The sequence below is a fragment of the Salvia splendens genome, chromosome 2 (assembly GCF_004379255.2).
Source record: "Salvia splendens isolate huo1 chromosome 2, SspV2, whole genome shotgun sequence".
NCBI classification, from domain to species: Eukaryota; Viridiplantae; Streptophyta; class Magnoliopsida; order Lamiales; family Lamiaceae; genus Salvia; species Salvia splendens.
In genome coordinates, this window is record NC_056033.1 from 24,347,918 (window position 1) to 24,374,129 (window position 26,212).

General features: G+C 36.0%; 1 protein-coding gene across 1 annotated transcript; it reads right to left on the reverse strand.

Moving 5' to 3' along the window:
* Window positions 1-3,655: 3,655 nt before the first annotated feature.
* On the reverse strand, window positions 3,656-5,703 carry LOC121792036 (calmodulin). The gene is made up of 2 exons (XM_042189816.1): window positions 5,519-5,703; window positions 3,656-4,284 (listed from the first exon to the last, which is right to left on the reverse strand). The coding sequence occupies exons 1-2, from the start codon at window positions 5,592-5,594 to the stop codon at window positions 3,911-3,913; spliced, it is 450 nt and encodes a 149-aa protein (XP_042045750.1). The 5' UTR covers window positions 5,595-5,703; the 3' UTR covers window positions 3,656-3,910.
* Window positions 5,704-26,212: the final 20,509 nt, after the last annotated feature.

The window sequence follows — 26,212 nt, forward strand, 5'->3', positions numbered from 1 at the left end:
TTTTCTGATCAATTGCACCTTGATCATGCATTGGTTTTTATAGGGAGCAAGTGGAAGATACATCTATTTTTAGTTTCCTCTTTCTGTTTTGCTTCAGAAGAATGGCGTGAGGGTTTGTTACTAATTGTGACAAAAGAGCCGACTTAAGTCCTAACAGATTTTCCTGATTTAGATCACTATCACTTGCCATTTTTAAGCCTTAATTTACAAGATAAAGAAAGACTTTCAGTTGCTAATACTGCCAGAATTTTGATCAAAAAGTTTGGCCCCAATGTTTTCTTATCTTTAAATTAAATCCCTAGATAACAATGTTTGCATCTTTTAGGTCTCTGAACTTGGAAGAAGATTGCTAAATACCTTCAAGTCTCTGGAAAAATTATTAATCCTTTTTATGTCATTCTCAATATTTTATTTTCCAATTTTACCCATGAACCCCTTGAGCATAGACCTGCCCAAGGTTCATGAACCGGCGGTTTCAGTTCGGAACCGCCAGTTTCGGTTTTGGGAAATATGGAACGAGAACCGAACCGTGAGGCTGTTTCACAATTTCAGTTTCGGTTCCGAACCGCCGGTTTTCGGACGGTTCGTAGCGGTTTAAGTTCGGTTTCGCGGTTTTTTTCCTTAATTTTTTTTGCCATATAGTCTGAAATTATAAAATAAATTGGAACAAGGAAATGTATAGTTTAAATTGAATTAAGACGAATAAGGTGAAAATGATATCAAATTTACAATTTACATATACAAATTATAATATTATAAAATTTACAAATAAATTACAATCTGATATAATTTTCAAACAAATTACAAAGTGATATAAATAGGGGGAAAAGGGTCCAATTTAAATTTAAAATCAGCATTAAAATAAATAAATAAATAAAAATAAAAATAAAAGAAATGGGGTTTTGTGAAATAGACTACAAATTCATTAACCAATGTTAATTATAGTATTATGCTTTATTTAAAGTAATCAATTATTCTAAGTTTTATTAAACAATGTTCGACAAATATTTATTAATAATGATCCATACTCCATAGACTTCATACGTAAAAAATTGTGTTAATTAATAAAATCGGAAATAGTATTATAAAGTTATTACCATAATCAATAATCCATACTCCATAGACTCCATCTTGTAATTTAGTTTATTTTTATTATATTATGTTTTCCAAATTACCATCCAATTTTACCAAATAGTATTATAAAGTTATTTTTGCTGCAAAATTTTGTCCCAATTATTGTTTCCACGAATATTACCAAATCCAAAAATGAAAGTTACTTATAAAAGTATAAAACTAAAAAACCAGATCATTCAACAATGTTTTATTTAATGGAGTATAGTTTTAATATAAATTTATCATTGCATTGGCGGTTCGGAACCGTGAAACCGCTGGTTCCGAACCAGCGGTTCGGTCACGGTTTCGGTTCAAAAAATTTAGAACCTGAACCGAACCACGTTTCTAAAATTCACGGTTTCGGTTCGTGATATTTCTCGCAGTTTCGGTTAGGAACCGTAAGTGGCAGTTACGGTTTCGGTTTTACCCGCCGATTCGGTGAACCTTGGGCAGGTCTACTTGAGCACAAAATTATTCATTAATATTTTTAAATTTAAATTTAAATTTAACATTTGAAATTCACATATACTATTTTTTAAGTTTTTTATAAAAATATAAATATATATAAGGAATAATTTAGTGAAAATTATTTTAAAATGAGAATTTCGATAGATGAAAGTCATACTAATATTGAGTTAGAAATTAATATAGAGTGAAAAATTATAATTCATGAATCAACAAACTAATACTGAGTAAAAAACTACAGTAATATTTTTCTGGTGTCAATCGATATCACTATATTTGCAAACTGATATAGGTCGTGTTCAGACTTTAATAAAAGTTCTATCATGATCCATCTCCTATATTATTATATACTCTCTCCGTCCCATGTTACTTGAAGCGTTTCTTTTTGGCACGGGATTTAAGAAAATTGTGTTTAGTGAGTTAAATAAAGTGAAATAAAGTAGAAGAGAGAATAAAGTAAGAGATGAGAGAGAAGGTAAAGTAAAAGAAAGAATAAAGTAAGTATAATTAGATGTTTTGTTTTTAGCTAAAAGAGAAATGACTCAAGTAACTTGGGAAAACCCAAAATAAAATATGACTCAAGTAATTTGGGACGGAGGGAGTATAAAAATAGTTAGAGTATTGTTATAGGACAACTACTACTTAAGTGTTAAACTAGAGATCAAATTCCAGTCACTGGATAACATATCTAACCTTAAGGACATCCATATTTTTATGTAGATTAGTTCAGTATTGCGATTTAGTTCATACTGGGGGTAGAATAGTCTTTTTAATATAATTGAAATAGCGTCCTCAAATACAATAATTAAACTACAACTCTAATCATGCTTAGGGACCACTTTCCATAATTTAAAAAAAAAAGTAGGGGAAGACTTCTATAAAACCACACTAGGACAGTTCAAAATGTTAGAATCAAGTTTTTACCTTCGCGATTTTGAGTAAGAGGCGGTGGAGTCTGAGTGGATTTTGAGTCGAAGGCCTATTTTCATCCTGAGGATATGGCTTGCTGTGCTTAGCGTTCACCCGATATACCGAGGGTCGCCGAGGCAACGATAATAGCTGTAGTAAACGTACCAACTCATCTCGAATTAGGGTTCACTTCCGATCCAAAACTAGGGTTCGTTAAAGAACAGCCTTCGTTCGTTCGTCGGCTAGTTGTCGGTGTCGTTTGGCGCGGAGAAGAACTTTGGTTTTATTCAAAATGTTTTTTCTCGAAGTGTAAGGGTGAGTGAGAGTGACAATTGAGTTGGCTTTTGATTCATAATGTTTATTTTGTTTTGTTGTTTTGGAAAGTCTTATTATGTATTTTTTGTATTGTATTTAATTTATTTATTTTCTATATTTTCATTTTAGATTTTTTCTAAATAAAAATTATGTAATGATTTAGCAGCTAATAATCGTACTTGGTAAGTTATTCGGTCAAAATTGGCTAAACATTCGTTGATCGTTAGTTATATGCGGCGCCGTCCAAAATTGACTGATTCCGACCTGTTTTGAAATGTGTTGGATGGAATAATTCAAAACATAATCTAGAGGACCAAAATCGTAAAATCGTCATAGGACAACTTTTGGCCCTTAATCTAAAATAAATATGTATACGTATCAAAGTCACTAATAAGCACAAGTACATGGTCAAAACCAAAGGAACAAGAGTATGGGTGTAAAAACAAATAAAAATAGAAGTTCATTGAACCAAAATTCTGAAATGAAGTACCAACAAGCATAAGTAGAAAATGCACAATAGGGTAAAGTTCTTTTTCTAAAGAAGAAAGGTTGAAGGCAAGAATATGGTTATTTATTTTAATTTAATTAGTTCAAGTAGATAACATGAAACTTGTATTTATAGGGAAAAGGGCATCTTCAAACCAAGGGAAAAAATCACCATGTTAAACCACAACATAGAGAAGCAAACACATTGGCATTTTAAAATTCCAATAATCCCCAGACATTAAATTAAATCATGAACTAGACCAGAAAAAGAGCATGAATTAGACAGAAAACTATAGAATTGGGGTAGAAAACAGTAAGAATTAGGGTATGAATTGGAGCAGAAAATCAAGCACTGCAAGAGTCTACGTAGAAAGAAGAGCATCCATGATTCTTACAATGAAATAATGTCAAGAAATAATGGCCATAAGAAAAAAGGAATAGCGCAAACAGCATACACTGAAGAACAAAAAGCACTTAAAAATCAATGCGAAGTGATAAACAGGTGAGCACCAAAACGAAGCTGATAATGCCAGAAGAATACATCTAAGAGAAAATAGGAATAAAATCAGACTTATCTGCGCTTATTCTACTTTCAAAGATTTAGAATCAGTTGGTTTGGATCTCACTTGGCCATCATGACCTTGACAAACTCCTCGTAGTTGATCTGCCCATCACCATCCACATCAGCCTCACGGATCATTTCATCAACCTCCTCATCAGTAAGCTTCTCCCCAAGGTTTGTCATGACATGTCGAAGCTCAGCTGCAGAAATGAATCCATTTTGGTCTTTGTCGAAAACACGGAAAGCTTCCTTCAGTTCTTCCTCTGAATCAGTATCCTTCATCTTTCTGGCCATCAAGTTAAGGAACTCTGGGAAGTCGATTGTCCCATTGCCATCAGCATCAACTTCATTGATCATATCCTGAAGTTCAGCCTCTGTGGGGTTCTGCCCCAACGAACGCATCACCGTGCCAAGCTCCTTGGTAGTGATGCAGCCTGTGGTGGAGTTCACAAGCATTTATACAGGAAGGGAAACTTAGAGTAGCCATAAAAATGACAACAGATGAATAATAATAATAATAATAATAATAATAATAATAATAATAATTAGAAAGAAAAATGCATCTTATATTCAAGACCCTAGAAAACAAGAGCAGTAATTCAGACTAACAAGAGCAGTAATTCAGACTAACAAGAGCAGTAATTCAGACTAAAACAGTGAAATTGATAAACATTATACTCTTTATCAAACAACTAATGTAAATAGCACGGCCATGAATTAAATGCACATGCATATCAAAGTGGGAAAAGAGAAAAGAGCCAACAAATTGACACATACTCCCTCCGTTTCGCAGTAGTGGAGTCATTTTACCATTTTGGTACGTTATATAATAGTAGAATCATTTCATTTTCTAGCAAAAGTCCACACATTTCTTCTCTCATACTTTATTCTCTCTATCTCTCTACTTTTTTCACTTCCTACTTTATTCTTCCTTTAATTAGCTCACTTAACAAAATATTTCTTAAATCGGGTGCCGAAAAGAAACGCCTCCACAACCACGGAACGGAGGGAGTATTTGTGAAACCGTTACTACTTTGAACTACTTAAATTTTTACATCAAACTTGCGGAGTAATAACCTAGCAATCCCAAAAAATGATAGCTAGTTTCTAATTAGCTGCCCTAAATAAAATCTGAATGCCAGTACAATCAACATTTTTACTAAATCAAAGGAACTTCCACAGACCACAACATCTTAGATTGGATAGGATCAACTAATCATCACAGTTCTCACCACTAAATTAACCACCACAAAGCATTCTATTAAGCAAACACCTCCTAAATTAGAAAGGTCAGTAGCATTGGCAATCAACTGAAAAACAAGCAGTAGAATTTCATTGATTTCTAATAATACCAGCATCCGAACACAGCTACGAACATGGAATGCATTCGAGGGGATAATAAGAGCCACACACAACCAACTAAAACATATACTTATAATCACGAATAAAAGCCGAAAGTTGCATTTCCAAATCTCATTTCGTCGAGCGATCTAAATCTTAATTGTAAAATCAATACAATTCTAATGCAAATCGGAAAATATCAAAACTAACAGCTGCCGCGAGGGTTTGAGCAGATCTGTTCGGAGACATCGATATACAAAACACGAAATAATAAAAAGAGAGAAGCAAAATTAATACAGCAAATAAAATAAGAAATAATATATTTACCATCGCCATCCTTATCGAATAGCGAGAAAGCTTCCTTAAATTCGGAGATCTGCTCATCGGTTAGCTGATCCGCCATTTTGTTCCGATTGTTGATTCAATGTGATCTCCTCTTCTCTCAGATAATAATACGAAGGTAGAGAGAGAATGTTATACGAAAACGAGAGGAAATTCGCCCAATATTATTTAAATCACACAATTTGATTAAATAATGTTAACTTGAAAATCATCTAAGTTTTAACAAATTATAGTTAATCTTAATGTTAACGGTAAATGTCAATTATGATGTTAAATATATAGTCTAAATATGAGGTTAGTTCTGAAATATTCAAGGTTTGAAAATTGGGTCTATAACAAATAAATTCGTTGTCGGTCATTTTTTTCATGGTTCTATCAATTTCTAACTGTCAACCGTGGATTAGTGAATTTTTAACCGCTTAATATGAGATTATTAGTCATTGAATTATTTTCTAACTATGCTAATTAAAGTGTTATCTAATTATATGTACATTATTTTTCTATTCCTAACAAAATCAAAATAGGCACGACTTTCATTTGTACAATGTTTAGGACCTATTTGATCTTATTTATGAATATGATGGACTAGTTTGACATTTATTATGTTCTATATCTTTTACTTTATCTCCGATGAAGTCCAATAATGCTATGTAGCAGATTCAAAATAAAAAATTCAGATTCAAAATACAGATTCAAAACATACATCCTACACAATTCAACATTAAAAATCAAAATTCAGCAATTAAAAAAAAAATTCAATTTTCGACAAAAATTAGGGTTTTCATTTAAATCCACCAAATTAATTGAATACACAATTTTGATTTTTGAATGTTGAATGGTGTACAATGTATGTTTTGAATCTGAATTTTTGATTTTGAATCTGCTACATAGCATTATTGGACTTCATCGGAGATAAAGTAAAAGATATAGAACATAATAAACGTCAAACTAAAGTCTCTAAGGCCACCCGCAATGCGTCACGCGGGTGGCCCGTATTCCGTCACGAAGGAACGAGATGACGGCGTGACGCGTTGCAGCGTCCCGTCTCGTCCCCAGCCCGTTCCGCGTTCCGTCACGCCGTGAGGTTGGCAAGACGTCTCGCCACGCGCCAAGGCGACGTGGCGCGCTCCGGCACCATGCGTGACGCCCACTCGCCGGCCCGCGAGTGGGCATCGTCACGCTGACGCAATAATTCATTTTTTTTAAAAATTCGAATTAAATATAAAAAATAAAAAATGAAAAATGGTAATATTACCGTTTTTTCAATTTTTATTTTTATTTTTTTACTCTATAAATACTCCTAATTCATCCTCATTTCACACACAAATACACATCTATTCTTCCCTAATCATGTCCATTTCCTCTCCAATTTTCATCTAATCGCTCATCACAAAATGTCTGGCAACGGAAACTCTGGCGGTGGCGGCTCCAGCGGGTTTGACATCAACGCGTTCGGTGACTGGGGGGCATGTACAATGTCCTCGTTGGTGGTTTTGGTTCGTCGACGCCGGGCACCCAGGGTTCGTCGACGCTGGGGAGGTACCAACCACCCCATTTTGATGTGGATGCATACGCCCGTCCCTCCGCCCTGAGATATCCGCAGGGATTATCCTAGATTCGGGAGGATTATTCCGTTCATCCCACTCCGGAAGAAGGCCGAGGCAGGGAAGGAGGCCGAGGCGATGGAAGCTCCAGGGCGGAGGCGGAGGAGGATCTAGGCCGGCATCCGTACGACCCCAAAGAAATGCTGGAGGTGTACAACGCCTAGATCAACGTCTCGTACGATCCCATCGTCGGGAATCAACAACCCCGTAAGTGCTTCTGGGAAAAGGGCACCGAGGCCTACCACGAGATTAAGCCGAAGGGGTCCCGCCGCCGCACATATAAGATGCTCCGCGCTCACTTTGACTGAGTCGACAGGGAGGTCAAACGATTCTGCGCCATTCACAAGAATGAAGCGACTCATTACCAAAGCGGAGCCACGAGAGCCGACATTCTGAGGTCGGCTTTGTAGGTCTACTTCGACGACACCGGCAAACAATTCAAATATGTCGATGTTTGGGAGGTGGGCCGGCGGTGTCCGGTCCAGCTTGGGCTCGACCTCGAAGTGCACGAAGCACAAGGTGGGTGGCCAATACTCGTCTGGTGAAGGCGGTTCGGGCAGCGGGCCACAAGAGTTTGCCCGCAGGAGGTTGAGGCCCCTGCTGACGATGCCGGTGGGTCCTCCCGTGGGCGCCGTCGGTCTCCCTTGCGGCGAAGGCGGCTAGAGGGAGGAGGAGCCGAGCCGAATCAAGCCAGGCGGGCTCGGCCTCGGGGGGACCCTCTAACTCCCTTATGTCCATGTACATGAACGCCACAATGGCGGACACTTCCCGCATGACGCCTCCCCAATACCAAGCCTATCTTAACGAAATTGCGTTTATGGCGGCACTACTTGGCATTCCGCCTCCTCACGGCTTCGGTGCACCTCCACCGCCTCCGGGGGATGATTCGCCAGCGGAGTAGTTTTTTTATTTTCTATAAAATTGTATTTTAAATTATGTCATTTTTATTTTTTTAGGATTTTAATTATGTGTTTTTTTATTTTTTTTGAATTTTAGGTTGTATTTTTATTTTATGTTGTAATTTTATTTTATTTTATTTTTAATGAAGTGTGTTTTTTTAATTGAATTTGGTTGGAAATAAAAATAAAAAATGAAATTGAATGAATAGTAATTTAAGGGACGGTTAAGGGACGGAGGGTTGCAGGTTTCGTCCCTTAGTTAAGAGATGGAGTAAAAAAGTACAGTGGGGCCCATGAATAGTAATTTAAGGGACGGTTAAGTGTCAGCGTTGCAGATGACCTAAGTATTGTGCAGATGTAGGATTCTTTAAGAAAACATAACATTCTTTTTAGCAATACAAAGAGTCAGATGTTTAGAATGTAACTAGTTTATCTTAAATCCTTCATCCTTAAATTGGGTAGACGACCAGTTTCCTACGCTAGATAACCCTCTTAGTTGTTTATCAACTTTTATAGGTGTCATCATCGTAGGTACCAAGAATACCATATATAGTGCACTTTCAACTTTCCTGTACTTGCACCTCTATTAAGGGCATTGGTCAATATCTAAAGATTTGACAACATGGATGAAACACATGTTCTATTATTTAGATGTTTTCCTAAGACCATAAATGATCTTCATAAGCTTCCAAATCACGTGTTTCTTGCCCTTCATTACATAACCATTAAGATGTTCCATGCAGATGATCTCCTCAAGACTTCTACTTAAAGAAAATTGTCTTGACAATCATAGTACATACATCATAATTTATGTAGGCTATAATAAACAATATGATATAGATCGACTTAGGCAGAATGGCAGGCGAGAATATGATTCTCTTTGGGAATAACCCTTTGTCATTATTCTAGCCTTTTGAGATCCATGTTTACACTTGCAGGTCCACTAGCTTGTTGAATTTGAGATACAAACTTGCCGAGCGAAAATTACTGGAAAAAACAAGGAGAAAATTACACGGAAACAACTGAAAAATTACACGAAAAAACTTGTGGAAAATGGTAAGCCGGGTAGAGGAGTCCTCTTTCCGCAAGATGAGATATGACCCGGTAGTGCTCTCGTTTGGCGTGTCATCCCTAAAGATAAAACTGCTTAGACTCTGAAGTAGCAACACCGCTAGCAGCAGAGCTCCGGTGAACGGGAGTAAGGCAAGGGCAGAGCTTCGACGAGAAAATTATGCAGAGAGGGAGAGAGCGTGTATACAAGAATGCTTGAGTTTGTTCTGTCAAGAATGCAATGGATGCATGCCCATTTAGAGACACGATGCATCTGGACACACTACACGACGAGATACACCGTAGACCGTCGAGGTCCATCAGGGACGTTTTGTCTCCCATTATGCGTCGGGGTCCAGCGGGGATCTTTTGTCTCCCGTTATACATCGGGGTCCGTCAGAGACATGACGTGGACCAGGACCACCATGAGTCAGGGTCCGTCGGGGATAGCGTGGAGTTTGAGGTGGTCTAAAAAGAATAATCGAGGCTTGAACCACGCTCAACGACCAACTCCAAAGATCAGCCCAAAGACCACCCAAAGACCAATTGCCAAGATCCAAGTCCTAGTCCAAGTCCAAGTCCAAGTCCAAGGCACAAGGCACCTGGCGCCCGATGCACGGTGCACGAGTCACGGGTCACGGAGCGCGGCTCGCGGGCGGGCGGCGGCGCGCGCGTGTGGGCTGTGTCACCCATCTTATTTTTCTCATAGCTCATTTCTAGCTTTATTATGACCAACTTTAATATATTATTTCTCATTCACCGGGAATCGGATTTGAGAAAATGAATATACTACGAACATCTACTCAGAACGTAGATCGAAACTATTGCATTTAATTTCACAAAATTAAATGTCTCGTCATATTTATTATTAGTCAAAGTCATTTGACCAAGCATGATTCCAACAATCCCCCACAACATGAGTGGAAATTTTCAAATGTATATGTATGCAGACACAAGCTCAACCCTCAAGAAGTATGTAAGCATAAGGATAGTTAGTTTTTGACTTTGAACTATCCATAGTCAACACATCGGATACACAGGCAGACTAGTAGCGCGATGCTTTGAACTATTCCTCCACGGCGTGCACCGAGACAATGATGTTAACATGTAAACACCTCAACCTCATCCGTTCTCACGTTTTGTGTCCATTGCAGGCCTTGGACACCACTTTGGATTCATAAGTGTATTGTTTGAAGTGACTCCACTTCACACTTACATAGGTGATTCCTTGTTAAGTATCTTGCAATACTCGGTCTCCATGAGAACTTCATCTAGGAATCATTAAAAGTCATAAACTTAACCTCACAACTAGGCAAGTTTTTGATCATTCTATTACTCTCTAGGGAATAGATATAGATGAGTGTTCACACGAATTCTCATAGCTTAGTTTTCCCACTGAACCAAGTTCTTGGGATCTCCAGTCATCATGGTTGGGTTACCACTATGACAATTCTTTTACTTTGTGGATTTCAAACTCATTCCCTCTAGAAATTTATTCATTTGATCACGATTTAACCCTTTGGTTAGCGGATCCGCTAGATTATCCAATGACTTCACGTAGTCAATTGTAATCACCTCTGTTGTGATCAAATGTCTCACGGTATTATGTCATCGACGAATGTGTTGAGACTTACCATTGTACAAGCCATCGTTTGCCCTCCCAATAGCGGCTTGGCTATCACAGTGAATTAACACTGGAGGCACGGGCTTTGACCAACATGGAATATCTTCAAGGAAGTTTTTAAGCCATTCGGCTTCTTTCGCAACTTTATCTAAAGTTATGAATTCTGATTCCATGGTGGATCGGGCTATACATGTCTGTTTCGTGGATTTATGAAAGCTATTATTGGAGACGACTAAGCACTCTGGTTTGCATACATATTAAAAACATGCTTAGCTCGCGCAACTGATCTAGTCAGATAATGAATGGATGAAGTAGGCAAGTATCCGGTCGTTGGTTATGCAAACGGAGAGACATAGGGCTTTCAAGACCTTAACCCACAATACTATAGACTAGTAAAGGGAAGTAAGGGTCGAATCCCACAGGGACAGAAGCGGGCTGAGTTGTGTACAAGACATGTTGAGGTTGGCTGCTGCCACGCTTCACTAAAGTGGGTTAACTACAACTAAGATCTGGACAACTCAAGTCGCAGAGTCAACTTGATCAACTAAACTAAACATGATGAAAAATAACATGCCACAAACAGATCAACTCAAATAGGAAACAACATGACAACATAAAGGAGATCGGGACCACTAACACCACTACGCACTACTAAAAAGTTGTAAACCACAAAAAGGTGACAGAGACTGCGACTCTAATGAACTACGACCTTCTTCTTTGCTAAGAAACTAAATAAAATACCTATAGCAGATGAAAATAGAGCAGATGGCATGGAAGCAGGTAACAGACAAATTGCAACACAGATTCATGTAATTCGGACGGAAGGAAAATAGATCTAGGTAGCTATCCTAATTTCATGCAAGTTGACGAACTAGAACTTAGATCTCACTACGAGCAATTGAAAATAGAACATAGCTAAGCCAAACAAAGAAACGAGATCGTAAACACCATATCCAAAACAACTTGCATTAAAAACTCCATTTCATTAACGATCTTCAACAAGCAAAACAGAACAAAATTCCCAACTCAGATTTGAAAATCGATCAACAACGTAAAATAACTAGAGTAGCAACTAAGAGATAAACATAAGAACAACTAAACTTCGGAAAAGCAAGAACTACAAATGAAATAATAACTGTTTTGGACCCCTCGGGATTTAATGAAAAACTAACTACGAAGACTTCTTGGCAGATCTGAATCTCTTCCTCCTTGGTGGGGAAGAAGAGAGGAAAGTTGAGGTAGAACGATGACTCTGTTGGCTCCTAGCTTCCTTGCTCCATGCTAAAAGTGTAAAATGTGGAAAATGGAAACTCCCAAAAAAGAAAAACTCCTCTGCTATGCATTCTCTCCACTATTTATAGGATGGCATTGGGCCCCAAAACCCTAGGTTCAGCTCATCCTGTCTTGACATTAATGCCCTTGAGATATCATCTTCTTTTCTCTCTCCTATGACTCATCAGCTCTTTGTGATGAACTCCATTTGATCAACTTGCTGGTTAGGCAGGCTCCATTGCTTGTCCGGAACTGATCAGTTTGTCTTCAGATTTGGCCATTTCTTGCTCCTTTTCCAAGTTGACCAAGTTGTTCCTGCATCCTGCAGCTTCAACACTTTTTAGCCCCTGCACAATCAAATTCACACTTTTCTGCATATTATCTCCCCTGTTAGTGTAATAAACCCTTATAAAACCATGTTTGTAACGAGCTCTATCAAACTGCTCACACTTAAACCATGCTTGTCCTCAAGTATGAAAGAACAACAAGAAAAAGGGCAAGTTACATGCATAGATCCCTGACCGACTCCTAAGAAAAGTAAAAGCAAACTAAACCGACTCAACAAACGTTAACAAAGATAGACACACATAAGCAACACTTAAGCAAATATTCACATCACCATGTTTGAAACTAGCTCAACTTCTAGCAATATTCCCCGCAAGCTTAACGTCATTCCAAATATTTTGCAGTCTCAAATTCCTCGCTCCCATTTTGTTCAGTCTGACCAGCCTATCAGTTCGTCAAGATAGCCTCTACTCTAACCAACTGTTGGATTCACTCGGTCACTCATTTCTCACCAGAGATGTTCAGGTCATTCACTTATTCTTTTTGCCATACCACTGATGCTTGAGTTCCATAAGCACATACTAGTTCCTTAAGGTCTTCCTTAGGGTTGTAATGGGGCCAGGGGTTATGATGTAAATAGGTAAGATTCCTATGGGTCTTGAGTTCATAACAATCTTCAACAAAACGAAGGACATGTGAACTTGGGAACAAAACTGGAGCAGCCTCCCTATTACATCTTCAAAAAAGTCCCCAAAATTAAAGAATATCCCTTGGCCATTTTGGCCTCATTCAACTAACCTTTCCTACAAGGTCAGGTTACATTATTTCCTGCCGTGTCTAAACTGATTATATATATATATATACATATATATAGGGTCATGATAATCTACAAACCCTTTATAATACAAACTATACAAACTTTAGGCGTTGACATTGTTGACATTCCCCCAGTGACAGAATTTGTATTAGGAATTGACATTGACATTCCCCCAGTGACATAATTTGTATTAGGCGTTGACATTGACATTCCCCCAGTGATAGAATTTGTATTAGGCGTTGTCATTGACATATGAATCCCATTGCTAACCGTTGATTACTTACAAGGAGTGTGTAAGATTAAAGTTTGTAGTTTGTATTATAGATAGGAGTTTGTATTTGATCACACCTCTCTCTCTCTCTCTATATATATAGAGGAATGTGATCAAATGCAAACTCTAAATATTGTACAAACTCCAAACTATGATCTGGACCGTTAGAAAATGTCAACAGACGACAAAATAGTAGCAACTGAAATGTCAACACAATGTCAACGGTTGATGCAGTGTTGATATTGTGTTGACATTTTCTGTTGCTACTATTTTGTCATATGTTGATATTTTTTAACGGTCCAGATCATAGTTTGGAGTTTGTACAATATATGAGTTTGCATTTTATCATTACCCTATATATATATATATATGGTTGTGATAAATTGAGGTTTTTTAGCCTAATTGAGAATTGAGATGCATTATCAGCCACTCATTTTTATTAAATGAGTGGTCCAGAATTTGCCACATGAAAAATATTTTTAGATTAATTAATTATGAAATGGCATAATGGTAATTTCATATTTAAATTGGGTTCTTCAGCTTGTGTTCTCCCTCTCCTTCCCAAATCCCCGCCGCATATTTCCATCCCAGCCCCTCCGCTTCTCCGCCGCCCCCAAAATCTCCGTCACAATCTCCATCGACGACATGCTCCCCGACGCCACCCTATCCTACCTCGACGCCTCTGACGAGCTCCAGACCGTCTCAATCGCCGACCTCACCGCGAATAAGAAGGCAATTTTGGTCACGTCCTCCGCCGCCACCGCCTTCATCCATGCCCTCAGCGACGCCGCCTTCGCTTCGCTCTCCTGCGCCAATCTCTGCCACGCCACCTTCTCCATCTCCATCCTCCTCACGCACTCCTCCAGCTCCATTTTCCTCCTCCCCGTTCTCGAGATCTCATCATCTCTCTGCTTCAGTAGAGACTGGATCTTCGAATCGTAACTCCTCACCAGGAACGCCGTCTGCCGCCGCCGCTGCTCATGTAGCACGATTCTCAATCTGTTGTTCTGTTTCGGTTGACGAAAATTGCAATTAGTAATTACTCTGTTTTCTCTTCAATTTGACAGCAAAAAATGGTAGCAGCAGAGATGATGTGAGGGATGATGTGAGGGATGGAGAGATGAGTGGAGATGATGTGAGGGATGGAGAGATGATTATCGTTGGAATTAGAATGGTAGCAGCAGAGATTGTTTAATTTGTAAACATTCTCGTTTACAAGAATTGTTTTTGAGGCGTTGACACTATATATACAAGTTGTTGACACTATATACAAGTTGTTGACAAGCTGTTGACATTTGATATACAAGGTGTTGACATTTTGCTATAAGTTGTTGACATTTGATATGCAGGCTATTGACATGTGTTGTATGATCATGATGCCAAAACTTATGTCAAATAAAAAAATTAAGATAAAATAGTTGTTAGTTTTTAATTGCAAGAATGTTTTTGAGTTGTTGACATTATATACAAGTTGTTGACATTTGATATACAAGTTATTGACATCTTAGTTGACATAATGTCTTCGTAGTTGACATCGCGCGAAAATGATAATTATGCTCCCTCGTTGACATAATGTCTCAGTAGTTGACATCGTGCGAAAATTGTGAATGAGTGGCTGAAAATGCATCTTAGTTTTCAATTAGGTCCAAAAATCTCAACCTAACAAGACCATATATATATACTTATATATATATATATATAGGGTTTTGATCCATGCAAAACCATTCTTAATACAAAAATGCAGAACCAAGCATACAAAAGTCATTTTTAGGTCATTGTAAGCTTATTTTTACGTCATTATAGTAAGGATGACATGAAATGATCTTAACATGACCTCAAATCCAAAGTTTATAATATGACCTAAAACTGCTTTACAATGACCCTCCGTGTTTTTTTGTTTAATTATTGACCATTGGATTGTCAAATCTCATGGTCAGGATTTGGTCTGGATTTTGTATTGAGATCAAGTTTTGTCTTGATCATTTTCCTATATATATATATGTATAGAGGTGTGATCAAATACAAACCCCTATCTATAATACAAACTACAAACTTTAATCCTACACACTCCATGTAAGTAATCAACGGTTAGCAATGAGATTCATATGTCAATGTCAACGCCTAATATAAATTCTGTCACTGGGGGAATGTCAACGCCTAATACAAATTCTGTCACTGGGGGGAATTTCAATGTCAACTCCTAATACAAATTCTGTCACTGGGGGGAATGTCAACAATGTCAACGCCTAAAGTTTGTATAGTTCGTATTATAGAGGGTTTGTAGATTATCATGACCCTATATATATATATATATATATATATATATATATATATACGGATGTATTCATTTCCTTTTTGTATCTTTTGTTCTTTGTTCTTTTTAATCTAAGCCACACGATTTTGTCATCCGACGGTTAGATTGGTGCCACATGTCATTTAATAATGCAGATTTTCAGTTGAATAATGAACACCTACTAATAATGCACCATTATAGTGTAATAATGCAGATTTTCAGTTGAATAATGCACACCGACTAATAATGCACTATTATAGTGTAATAATGCAGATCATCTGGACCGTTGATGAATGAGATCTAATGACCCATATTAAGAAGAATAAAGGATCTAAGGGATGAATAGGAGAATAACGCTCCCATATATATATATATATATAGAGGTGTGATCAAATACAAACTCTCTAAAATACAAACTATACAAACTATGTCACAGGAGTGTACAAATTCTGTCACCGGAGTGTACAAATTATGTCAACGGACTGTATAAATTCTGTCACCGGGGGTCGATGTCAACAGAATGTACAAATTTTGTCACCGGAGGATGTACGGAGTGTACAAATTCTGTCGACGGGGGTGTCCAAATTCTGATTTTTCGATGTCAAAATGTTAACATTACAAAAATCTCTTATATTAACCATTGATTAATTGTATTAAGTGAGTATGATTAAAGTTTGTATAGTTTGTATTTTAGAGAGTTTGTATTTTATCACACCCATATATATATATATATATATATATATATATATATATATATGAGTCCCATTATTCACAAATCTAGTTTTAAAGACCGAACTAGAGACTAAATTAGGGCCCTTAGATCTAGATTTTAATGGATAAGATTAAACCATGTCTCATGAATTTTGCTACTTCATTATATAAGCAATATACTTCAAATTAGGGGTATTTCGGTCAAATTACATCTTGGGTAAAAAAATCACCCCTGCTTCTCCTCATTCACGCCGCTCCTCTTCTTTCTCATCTCTCCCGCTCTTTTCTTCTTCAAATCGAAGAATACTTCTCCACATCGAAGAATTCTTCTACTAATCGACGAATTTTCTACAACAAAGCGACGAATCTTCTTCTACAAAGCGACGCTCATTTTCTACTCCAAATCGACTCTCATTTCTACTGCAAATCGACGCTCAAACGCTCCTTCTCTGCCAAAATCGACGACTCCACAACTTCCTCTTCAAAATGGTTGATACTCGAAAATCTTCGATGGAAAATTCTGCCCGCCAGTTGCGTTCCGGCCGAACTTCTGGTGAAGGTAATACAGCTTTGAAGCTTTTCAAAGATCTTACACTTAATTTACTTCATTTACTTCATCTAATTCCCTACTTTGATTCTGATTTTTATCAAAATAGCACAACAATATACTCGCAAGCATCCGGCTAAATCAAAGACGGTCAAACAAGCAACTTACAAGCTCGATGCAGATCCTGGAAAAAAAATTCCAGATCCAGAAGGTAAAACCTAGGATTTAAATTTGTAAAATGAAGTAATAAAACATTATAATGAAGTAACAGACTCTAATTATGAACTACATATTTCATGTATTGCATAGTTTTAGGATTTTTGGATTAATCTAAACTGCTGTGTTCTTTCGACATTAATATGAACTACGTATTCTGTTTAATGAAGTAGTAAATTGATAAGATGAAGTAATAAATTATGATGATGAAGTAATATAAATGCTCTGTTTAAACAGTATGGTTTATGATTGAAATGAAGTAATAAAACATTATAATGAAGTAAGTGACTCTAAATATGAAGTAATAACAACTAATAATGAAGTAAAATAGTATTCTAAGTGAACTAAGTGGATGATATGTTGTATATTAATTTCTGTGTTTGTTATGTATAGGTAAAACTTCCTCTCCAACTAGGAAGAATCCAAGTAGTTCTCCTCAAATCTCTACTAAAATCCCTGGCACCAAAGGTAAAAGTTAACTGCATATTAACTGAATTCAAATGAACTACATATTCTATTTAGTGAAGTAATAAATATGTAAAATGAAGTAATAAAACATTATAATGAAGTAACAGACTCTAATTATGAACTACATATTTCATGTATTGCATAGTTTTAGGATTTTTGGATTAATCTAAACTGTTGTGTTCTTTCGACATTAATATGAACTACATATTCTTTTTAATGAAGTAGTAAATTGATAAGATGAAGTAATAAACTATGATGATGAAGTAATATAAATGCTCTGTTTAAACAGTAGGGTTTATGACTGAAATGAAGTAATAAAACATTATAATGAAGTAAGTGACTCTAAAATTGAAGTAATAACAATTAATAATGAAGTAACATATTATTCCAAGTGAACTAAGTGGATGATATGTTGTACATTAATTTATGTGTTTGTTATGTATAGGTAAAACTTCATCTGCACCCAAGAAGAATGCAAGTAGTGCTCCTCAAGTCCCTACTAAAATCCCTGCTACCAAAAGTAAAAAATGAATTTATATTTAATGTGCACTTAATGAAGTAACATAGCTTTCCAAGTGAATTATCTATGATTGTGGATGATATGTTGTATATTAATTTGTGTGTTTGTTATGTATAGGTACAACTTCCTCTGCACCCAAGAAGAATGCAAGTAGTGCTCCTGAAATTGATGTCTTCATCATGTTGCCTGTTACTTCATTTTTCAGATTGTTCATAGTACTTCATTCGTACACTTTATTACTTCATTCATGTTGCATTTTACTTCATTCGTACACTATATTATTTCAATCATGTTGCCTGTTACTTCATTTTTCAGATTGTTCATAGTACTTCATTAGTATACTTTATTACTTCATTCATGTTGCTTGTTACTTCATTCAATAGGTCTTGTTCCCCATATGTGCAAATCAGCATTATTATGTTGTTTGTTTTTGCTTCAAGAGAAATGCTATTGCTGTAATAGACAATTCTGCAAACGGGATGACAATGACCTCACAATAAATTATGGTCACATTCCAGAAACATTGGTTCGTATTCTTCTCTTATGATTGAATTTTATAGCACATACATATGAATACACACAACTATAAATGATATGTATTTGTTTTGTACATGCAGAGATCATACTTTTGTCACTTCCTCACCAAGAATGGTCTCCATGCATATTGTAAGATCGTGTCCAACTCCAAAATGTAGAGATTGAAAATGCCATGGAGGATAACGTTGAAGATTGTGGAGTATTTCTAATGCGGCATATGGAAACGTACAAGGGTGAACGAGAAGGTTGCTGGAATTGTGGCTTGAAGAAATCAAGTTCGGGTGTGCTTCAGAGCTTGAGGGCTAAATATTATTCGGCGCTGATGTTAGCCGAAAACAGCCACGAAAGCTTCAACAACAAAATTGTTACAGCAGCGTATTATGAAGAGGAAAGCAAACACATTGAAATTGATGTTGAGAAAATGATTGCAGCATATTTAAAGAAGAAATGATCATTTTAGTAGATCAAATTTTGTATTCGACATATATCTGTTATGAGCATTGAATAAAGTACCACGCTTTCTAATGTTGTTCATTATTAGCCTATACTACTGCATTTGGTAACAGATTTAGTTCATTTCAGAAATCTTAGTTTATTTCAAAGATCTATTGACAAATGGAAAATATTTCATATAAAGTAAGATTAATAATCTACTGCTACAATATATTTTGTCTATTCTCTTTAAGCTTGCAAAAAGTCTAAACAAATTCTAATTCAAAATGTAAATGAAGTAAGAAACTACATGATTGAAGTACAGAAGTAAGGGAATGAAGAACATAATTATCCGAATGAAGTAAATTTGGAACAGACTACTTGAACTAAATAGAATAACCAGCCTTAACATCGGATTTTCCTCTTTAAATGTTGTTCAATATTAGCCTGTAATACTGCATTGGGTACCATATTTAGTTCATTTCAGAGATCTTAGTTCATTTTTGAGATCTATTGATTATTGATAAGTGAATGAAAAATAGAAAATATATCAAAGTAAGACTAAGAAAAACATTATAATAAAGAAAAAATAAGCCATTATAAAAACACTTCAGTCTATTATCTTTAAGCTTGCAAAAAGTTTTAACAAATTCAAATTCAAAATGTAAATGAAGTAAGAAACTACAAGACTGAAGTACAGAAGTAAGAGAATGAAGAACATAAATATCCGAATGAAGTAATAAAACAACCAGCTTCAACATCCAGAATTGATCCAATACTAGCTTCTTCATTATTGGTCGATGAAGATCCATCTTCAACCGCAAAATTTGTCGGTGTTTTTCCTACTCCATCTTCAACCGCAGAATTTGGACACTGCAGAAATGAAATATGCATAAAAGCATCTGAACTCCTACTGGAATGGAATGAAGTAAAAACCTAGTTCAATGAAGTAATTATGTTTTTGAATGAAGTAATAAATCTATTGGAATAAATTATACTATTGTTTACACTGAATAAAGTAAAAACCTAGCTCAATATATTACATGCTGGAATGAAGTAATAAACTTACTTGAATGAAGTAAAAATCAACTAAAATGAAGTAAAAACTAACTGGAATGAAGTAAAAACCTAGTTCGATGAATTCGAATGAAACATGTGTTAAATCATTTGAAAACCTACTGCATGCAATGAACTAAAAACATGTTTGAATGAAGTAACGACTCATTTAAATGAAGTAGTATTTAATGAAGTAAAAATCTGTTCATTTTCAATATATTACGTACTGGAATGAAGTAATAAACTTACTTGAATGAAGTAAAAATCAATTGAAATGAAGTAAAAACCAACTGGAATGAAGTAAAAACCTAGTTCAATGAATTCGAATGAAACATGTGTTAAATCATTTGAAAACCTACTGCATGCAATGAACTAAAAACCTGTTTGAAAGAAGTAACGACTCATTTAAATGAAGTAATATGGAATGAAGTAAATTCTGTTCATTTCAATATATTACGTACTGGAATGAAGTAGTGAACTTACTTGAATGAAGTAAAAACCAACTAGAATGAAGTAAAAACATTTTCATTTTAAATTTATTAGATAATGAACTGAAGTAATAAACTTACTGTAATGAAATAAAAAACTAAAAAAATGAAGTAATACCTACTGGAAATAAATTACTTCATATTGATCTGTTTATTACTAAAAGCGTGAAAAAATCAAATGAAACCTACTGGTGAAATAATTTACTAATGCTCTTCTTCTTCTTCTTCTTCTTCTTCTTCTTCTTCTTCTTCTTCTTCTTCTTCTTCTTCTTCTTCTTCTTCTTCTTCTTCTTCTTCTTCTTCTTCTTCTTCTTCTTCCTCCTCCTCCCAGTACAGCTAATATTACTTCATTCAGATAATCTATTACTTCATACTGATCTATTTATTACTACAAACGTGAAAAAAAATACAAATTGTTAATCTGAGTTTGTATGAAGAGTGCCAATTGGTGTTTGTAGATCATCCATAATCAGAATTCTTCTATGAGATTCTGAAGGTAAGCTTGAGAAGTAATCGAAATTCTGATCTCACGAAGTAATCAAAATTCTTCACGTTCGGCTTCGTTGTGTAGATATCTCCAGCTTTATATTCAGAGATGAATCACGATTTGATGCAGATCGCGATTGTTGAATTGATGAAATTGCAAAACGATCGATGAAATTGATGAATTGATGCAGATAGTGAATTGATGAAGGCGAAGGAGACGATGGAGATTTAAGGAGATTACATTAAGAAGATCGATGAAGATAGATGGAGATTGAAGAATTTGATGCAGATCACGATTGTTGTATTGATGAAATTGATGAATTGATGCAGATAGTGAATCGATGAAGGCGATGGAGACGATGGAGATTTAAGGAGATTACAGGAAGAAGATCGATGGAGATTGAAGAAATCCGCGATCAAAGATTTGAGAAAGATGAAACACGTATTTTTGGAGAGTTAATAAATTGATTTCCTAAAATACCCTAAGCAAGTTTTTTAAAATAAAATAATGAAATAATGGTAAATTAATCCTAACCACAAGATCTAGAAGATGGAGGGCCCTAATTTGGTCTCTAGTTCGGTCCTTAAGAATGGTTCGACATTGATCACAACCCTATATATATATATATATGATTTTGATCATGTAGCACCCCGAAAATTTTGCGACTTTTGTTCTCATTAATGTGGTTATTGAAATTGAAATATCTTTCATGGAATTTAATTTCTATGTGTTTGAGTTAGCGATGCGAGTTTTAATTGTTGTGAGTTATGTGGAATAAGGTACTATATTTTCCAACGTGGGAAATTAATTAAATGAGATCATGCATGTTGTTCTAGCCATTTTATTTGGAATTTTCGGTCCCTTCAAATTGACGGAACTAATATTTTCTTTCTTGGATTTAATTAATTATTTTGGGATATTTATCCAAATTAAATCCAAACCAAATTATCCCTAATTTATTCTACATGATTTTCGACCCTTAGCTTATTCCTTGGAGATTTTCAAAAATCCCTTATTAATTAGGAGGATGAATTATTTTTGTAGATTTAATTGGTGCCTTGTTTAATTTCCCTTCTTGAATTTAAAATCCAATTAAATCTAACCATATGTTGTCAAATCCCGCCATATCCAATTTTAATTAGGATTTAACTCTTTCTTTCTTTAAGGCCAATAATTTTGGCCCATATACCTATGATTCTCCTTGGGGAATTAATTTATTTGTTACCTATTTTGTGGGTGTCTCTTTCCTACAAAAAAAATTACCAAATTTAAATCATATTCCTATTTTATTTGATGATTTAAATATTTACTTGCTACTCCTTTAAAGTACACGCCCCCTCCTTTTATTTCCTTCTTGGAGATTTCTTTTAAATTTTCTTATTGCCTTATTTATGAAATACCCAATATCTTTTTACCAAATCTGTGAAGATATTTCTCTCCAAGTAATGCCTAATTTTTGAAAATCCCCCTTCCCATATACACGCCTATTTTCATTTTAAATGTGGGATTTATTTATTGATCTCTATTTTATTCTTCCACAATTATTTTAATTAAGTGTGGGAATAATTATTTAATAAATACAAGAGAAGCCCTAACCCTAGCACATTATCACACGCCTCCCTCCCTTTTCCCTCTCTCCCACACGATTTTCCCTCCCCCTCTCCTTCTCCACCAATTCTTCACCAATCCCTTGTTCTTGCATCTTTTTGGAGTTGGATACTCAAGATTCATCGAAGAATCGCACTATTTTGTCATTCCTACCAATCGTTATTTTGCAAGAGAAATGTATACTTGAATCATCTTTCTCACCTTTACCATTGAATCCATGTTTCTTGATTCCTTCATGCATATAGTAAGTGTAGGAATCGTAGATCTAAAAATTAATCGGTTGGGAAGGGTGTTTGCATGAGAAAGTATGTGTATGTGCGTGTATATAGGTGTGTATGTGAATTTGTGGATGATTCATTAGTGAATGTTATGTGTAAATATGAAATCAAGGTTGTGACGTCATTTTTGAAGCATGAATATGTGTTGAAAGCATGAATATGTGTGTGTGGATGAAGGATAGACAAACCCTAGTTTGTGAATGTTGAGCATGATTTCTGTGGTGTTCGGACAATAGGTTCCGACGCGTGTTTGACTGACCAAACGATCTTATTTTAGCACGAAATTTTAACTGAGTGAAATTTTAAGTGTCTTCTATGTTGTGTCAAAATTTCAGCTTCTTTTGATAACGGACGAATGTTTAATGAAATTTTCAATTGAACTGCGCAGTCCTTCCAGAATTGTGTGTTCCGTCCAGTGAGTTTCATTTCTGTTTTGACCAATCAAAAGACATGATTTTGGTGTGAATTTTTAACTGAGTAAACATTTATGTGTCTACTGTGTGGTGACCAAAGTTTAGGGTCATATGAGGTCGGATGGAATTTTAATGAATTTTACAAAAAGACTGCGCTATTATGCCAGATAATGGTTTTGTTGAAATAAGCTTTGTTGGCATGTTTTGAAGGAATTACATGATACATGTGTGAATAAGGAACAAATCCTATGATGTGATTATGTGTTGCACATTGATGTATGCTTGAGTGTTCGTTTCGTTTATATTGATGAACGTTATGGTTGGGCAATCTAAAAAAACGATGAAAGGAACGGTAGGACATACATGATAAATGTATTGATGGAAAAAACTGATTGTGTTATGGTGTTGACAAGGATTGTCGTGCATGCGTGGGTACAAAGAGCAAGGGTTGCATAAAAGCTGTGAATTGTGGGTATAAGCAAGCGAGGTGAGCTTTCTTTTACTAAACTCATTTTACGTTTCGAATTATGATGTTGGAGCTATAAGGGTGGTTTAAACTGTTATGTCATGTCATGACTGTTTTTGATGTTAAGATTGTTGCCTGATGCCTAGTTCGTCTGAGCTTGCTCCATTAGGCTATATGGTTGTGTGTCACTGGTGGGATCGGGAACTGTCCTTGCTAGTCGGCCGGTCTCGTGGGTGAATAGTGTGGCCACACTTTCGTCGCACTGTGGAAAGATGATGTGATTGTTGGATTATTGAGAAAGTGGGGAGATTGTTTGCCTGGCCAGGCTATGAAATGTATTTGTGTTCTCGATGATATTTCTTAACTACATGTAAAACTCGAGTTCACTGGTATGGATGACATAACTGTTATAAAATATTTTCGGCATGAGCCCATTGAGTACAACAAGTACTCAGCCCCGCATATGTTTTCCCTATGTGCAGGTTGAGCGGGATGATGCAGTGGATGTTGAGTGAGCTTTAGGAATTCCCGGATGCGTCGTGTCTTCATACATGGGCGTCATCCCATGACTCTCCCTTGACACTTGTTTTCCGCTGCCTTCTTTGAAACTATTTTCTAACAGTCTTTCGCATTACTCTATACAGTTTTATGCCACTAAGTACTTTAAGACATTAATCCGCTGCTTAACCATTTTGTAGACTAAAACACTTCCTCTTGAAGTTTAATTTAGTTTTCATATTAAATGTTATTCTTTATCATTTCCAAATAGTCACGAGTTCCCCGTCTTTACTATCCTTAGTAAGGGCGGTCGTGACAAAGTGGTATCAGTGTTTCATTCTTTCTCTCTGGTCCGAGAGTCTTCTTTCAGCTTAAGTCTAGATTAGTACCCCTAGACTAGAAGTGTCACGAAGGCTCAACATCCGAAGCATCACGCTCAACCAAAAGAAAGTGAGGTATGTTTTAAATTGTTGAAAGAATGTGAAATCGATGATGTGATGATAAGGATGTTTTGGCAAGAGTATGCATGTGTATGAAAGTTATGGGTGAATATTACAATGTGATGGTGTTATTATGTTGTAACGTGAGCATGAATTACGTGATGTCATGAATATGTGTTATGCGTGAAAGTACTACGATGTAAGCATGTGAACATAGGAAGCCTTAAGATGACCTTAAACTTGGTGTTAGGTGACGAGCTTTAGATCTAACACAAACAACGAGATATAATATATTTTGGGAAAATTGAGATCAGGAAGTGAATGAGAAATATGACGTGGTATTGTATGGCGATATACGTTTATGCTTGCTAAATTATTTGGTATGTGAATCATGTTTTAAGTGATGATTTATAGACGTTGAAGTATGAGGTCTTTTATGAAAGTGTTGATAGAAAAAAGTATGATGCTATGAACTTCGTATGCAAACATAGAATGCCCAAGGTGTCTGTTTGATCGAAAGATATCGAACTTAGTTGTTACAACTGCAATATCACTTTTCTGAGTGATAAGATAAATGGAAATATGTGGTGTAAATTCGAACTCCATTGGATAATTACAAATTCACTATTGTTTTCCTGAACGATAAGAATAAAGAGAATACGAAGTGACATTCCGTACAATAAAGACTTCAAGAGTAGATGCTAAATGATTTAATCCTACCGCGGGGAGAGATCATACTTGCGATCTAGTATGTAAACTCATTCTTATGTCAAGAGTGGCGATGCGACGAAAACGACTGTTATAGCACGTTGATAGCGCGAGTATAATTACGATGTTTTAAGGGAATGGTTCTTATGGTGTGCAAGGAATATTATGAAGATATGGACATGGATTTTGACTATTAGCTGTAACGACACGAAGAACGATACCATGTTTCAGCTCACGAAAGATGAACGAGGGAGTGCGACCTTAATAGCTAGAATGAACGATTTTGTTTTAATCAACAGTACTTACTTGGATTCTAAGTCGTTCTTTTTCGGAACCTTTCAAATAACCGTGAGACCTTATCTATTTAAACACCTTGATTGACTCATGCTTTGCAAGTAATGCCCATTATTTTTTTCCTATATCGAGTCATGACTCACTTTCAGTTCTTGAAAATTTGTGCTTGCCTTCGTAACCTTGGACATCTTGATTAGTCGTCTTCTTTGATTCATCTTTCGTAAGGATAATATTTTGACCTTGTGAGCTTCCGACATTGAACTTCATTCCTAAAGTTGTTTGCAGTTATGACCTTCAGTATGATCACATCTCCCATACCTATTTCTTCAAAGGATGAAATTTTCTTCTTGGAACTTTTGTACACCTTTTTATTTCGTAACTATGCATGCGGCAAGTT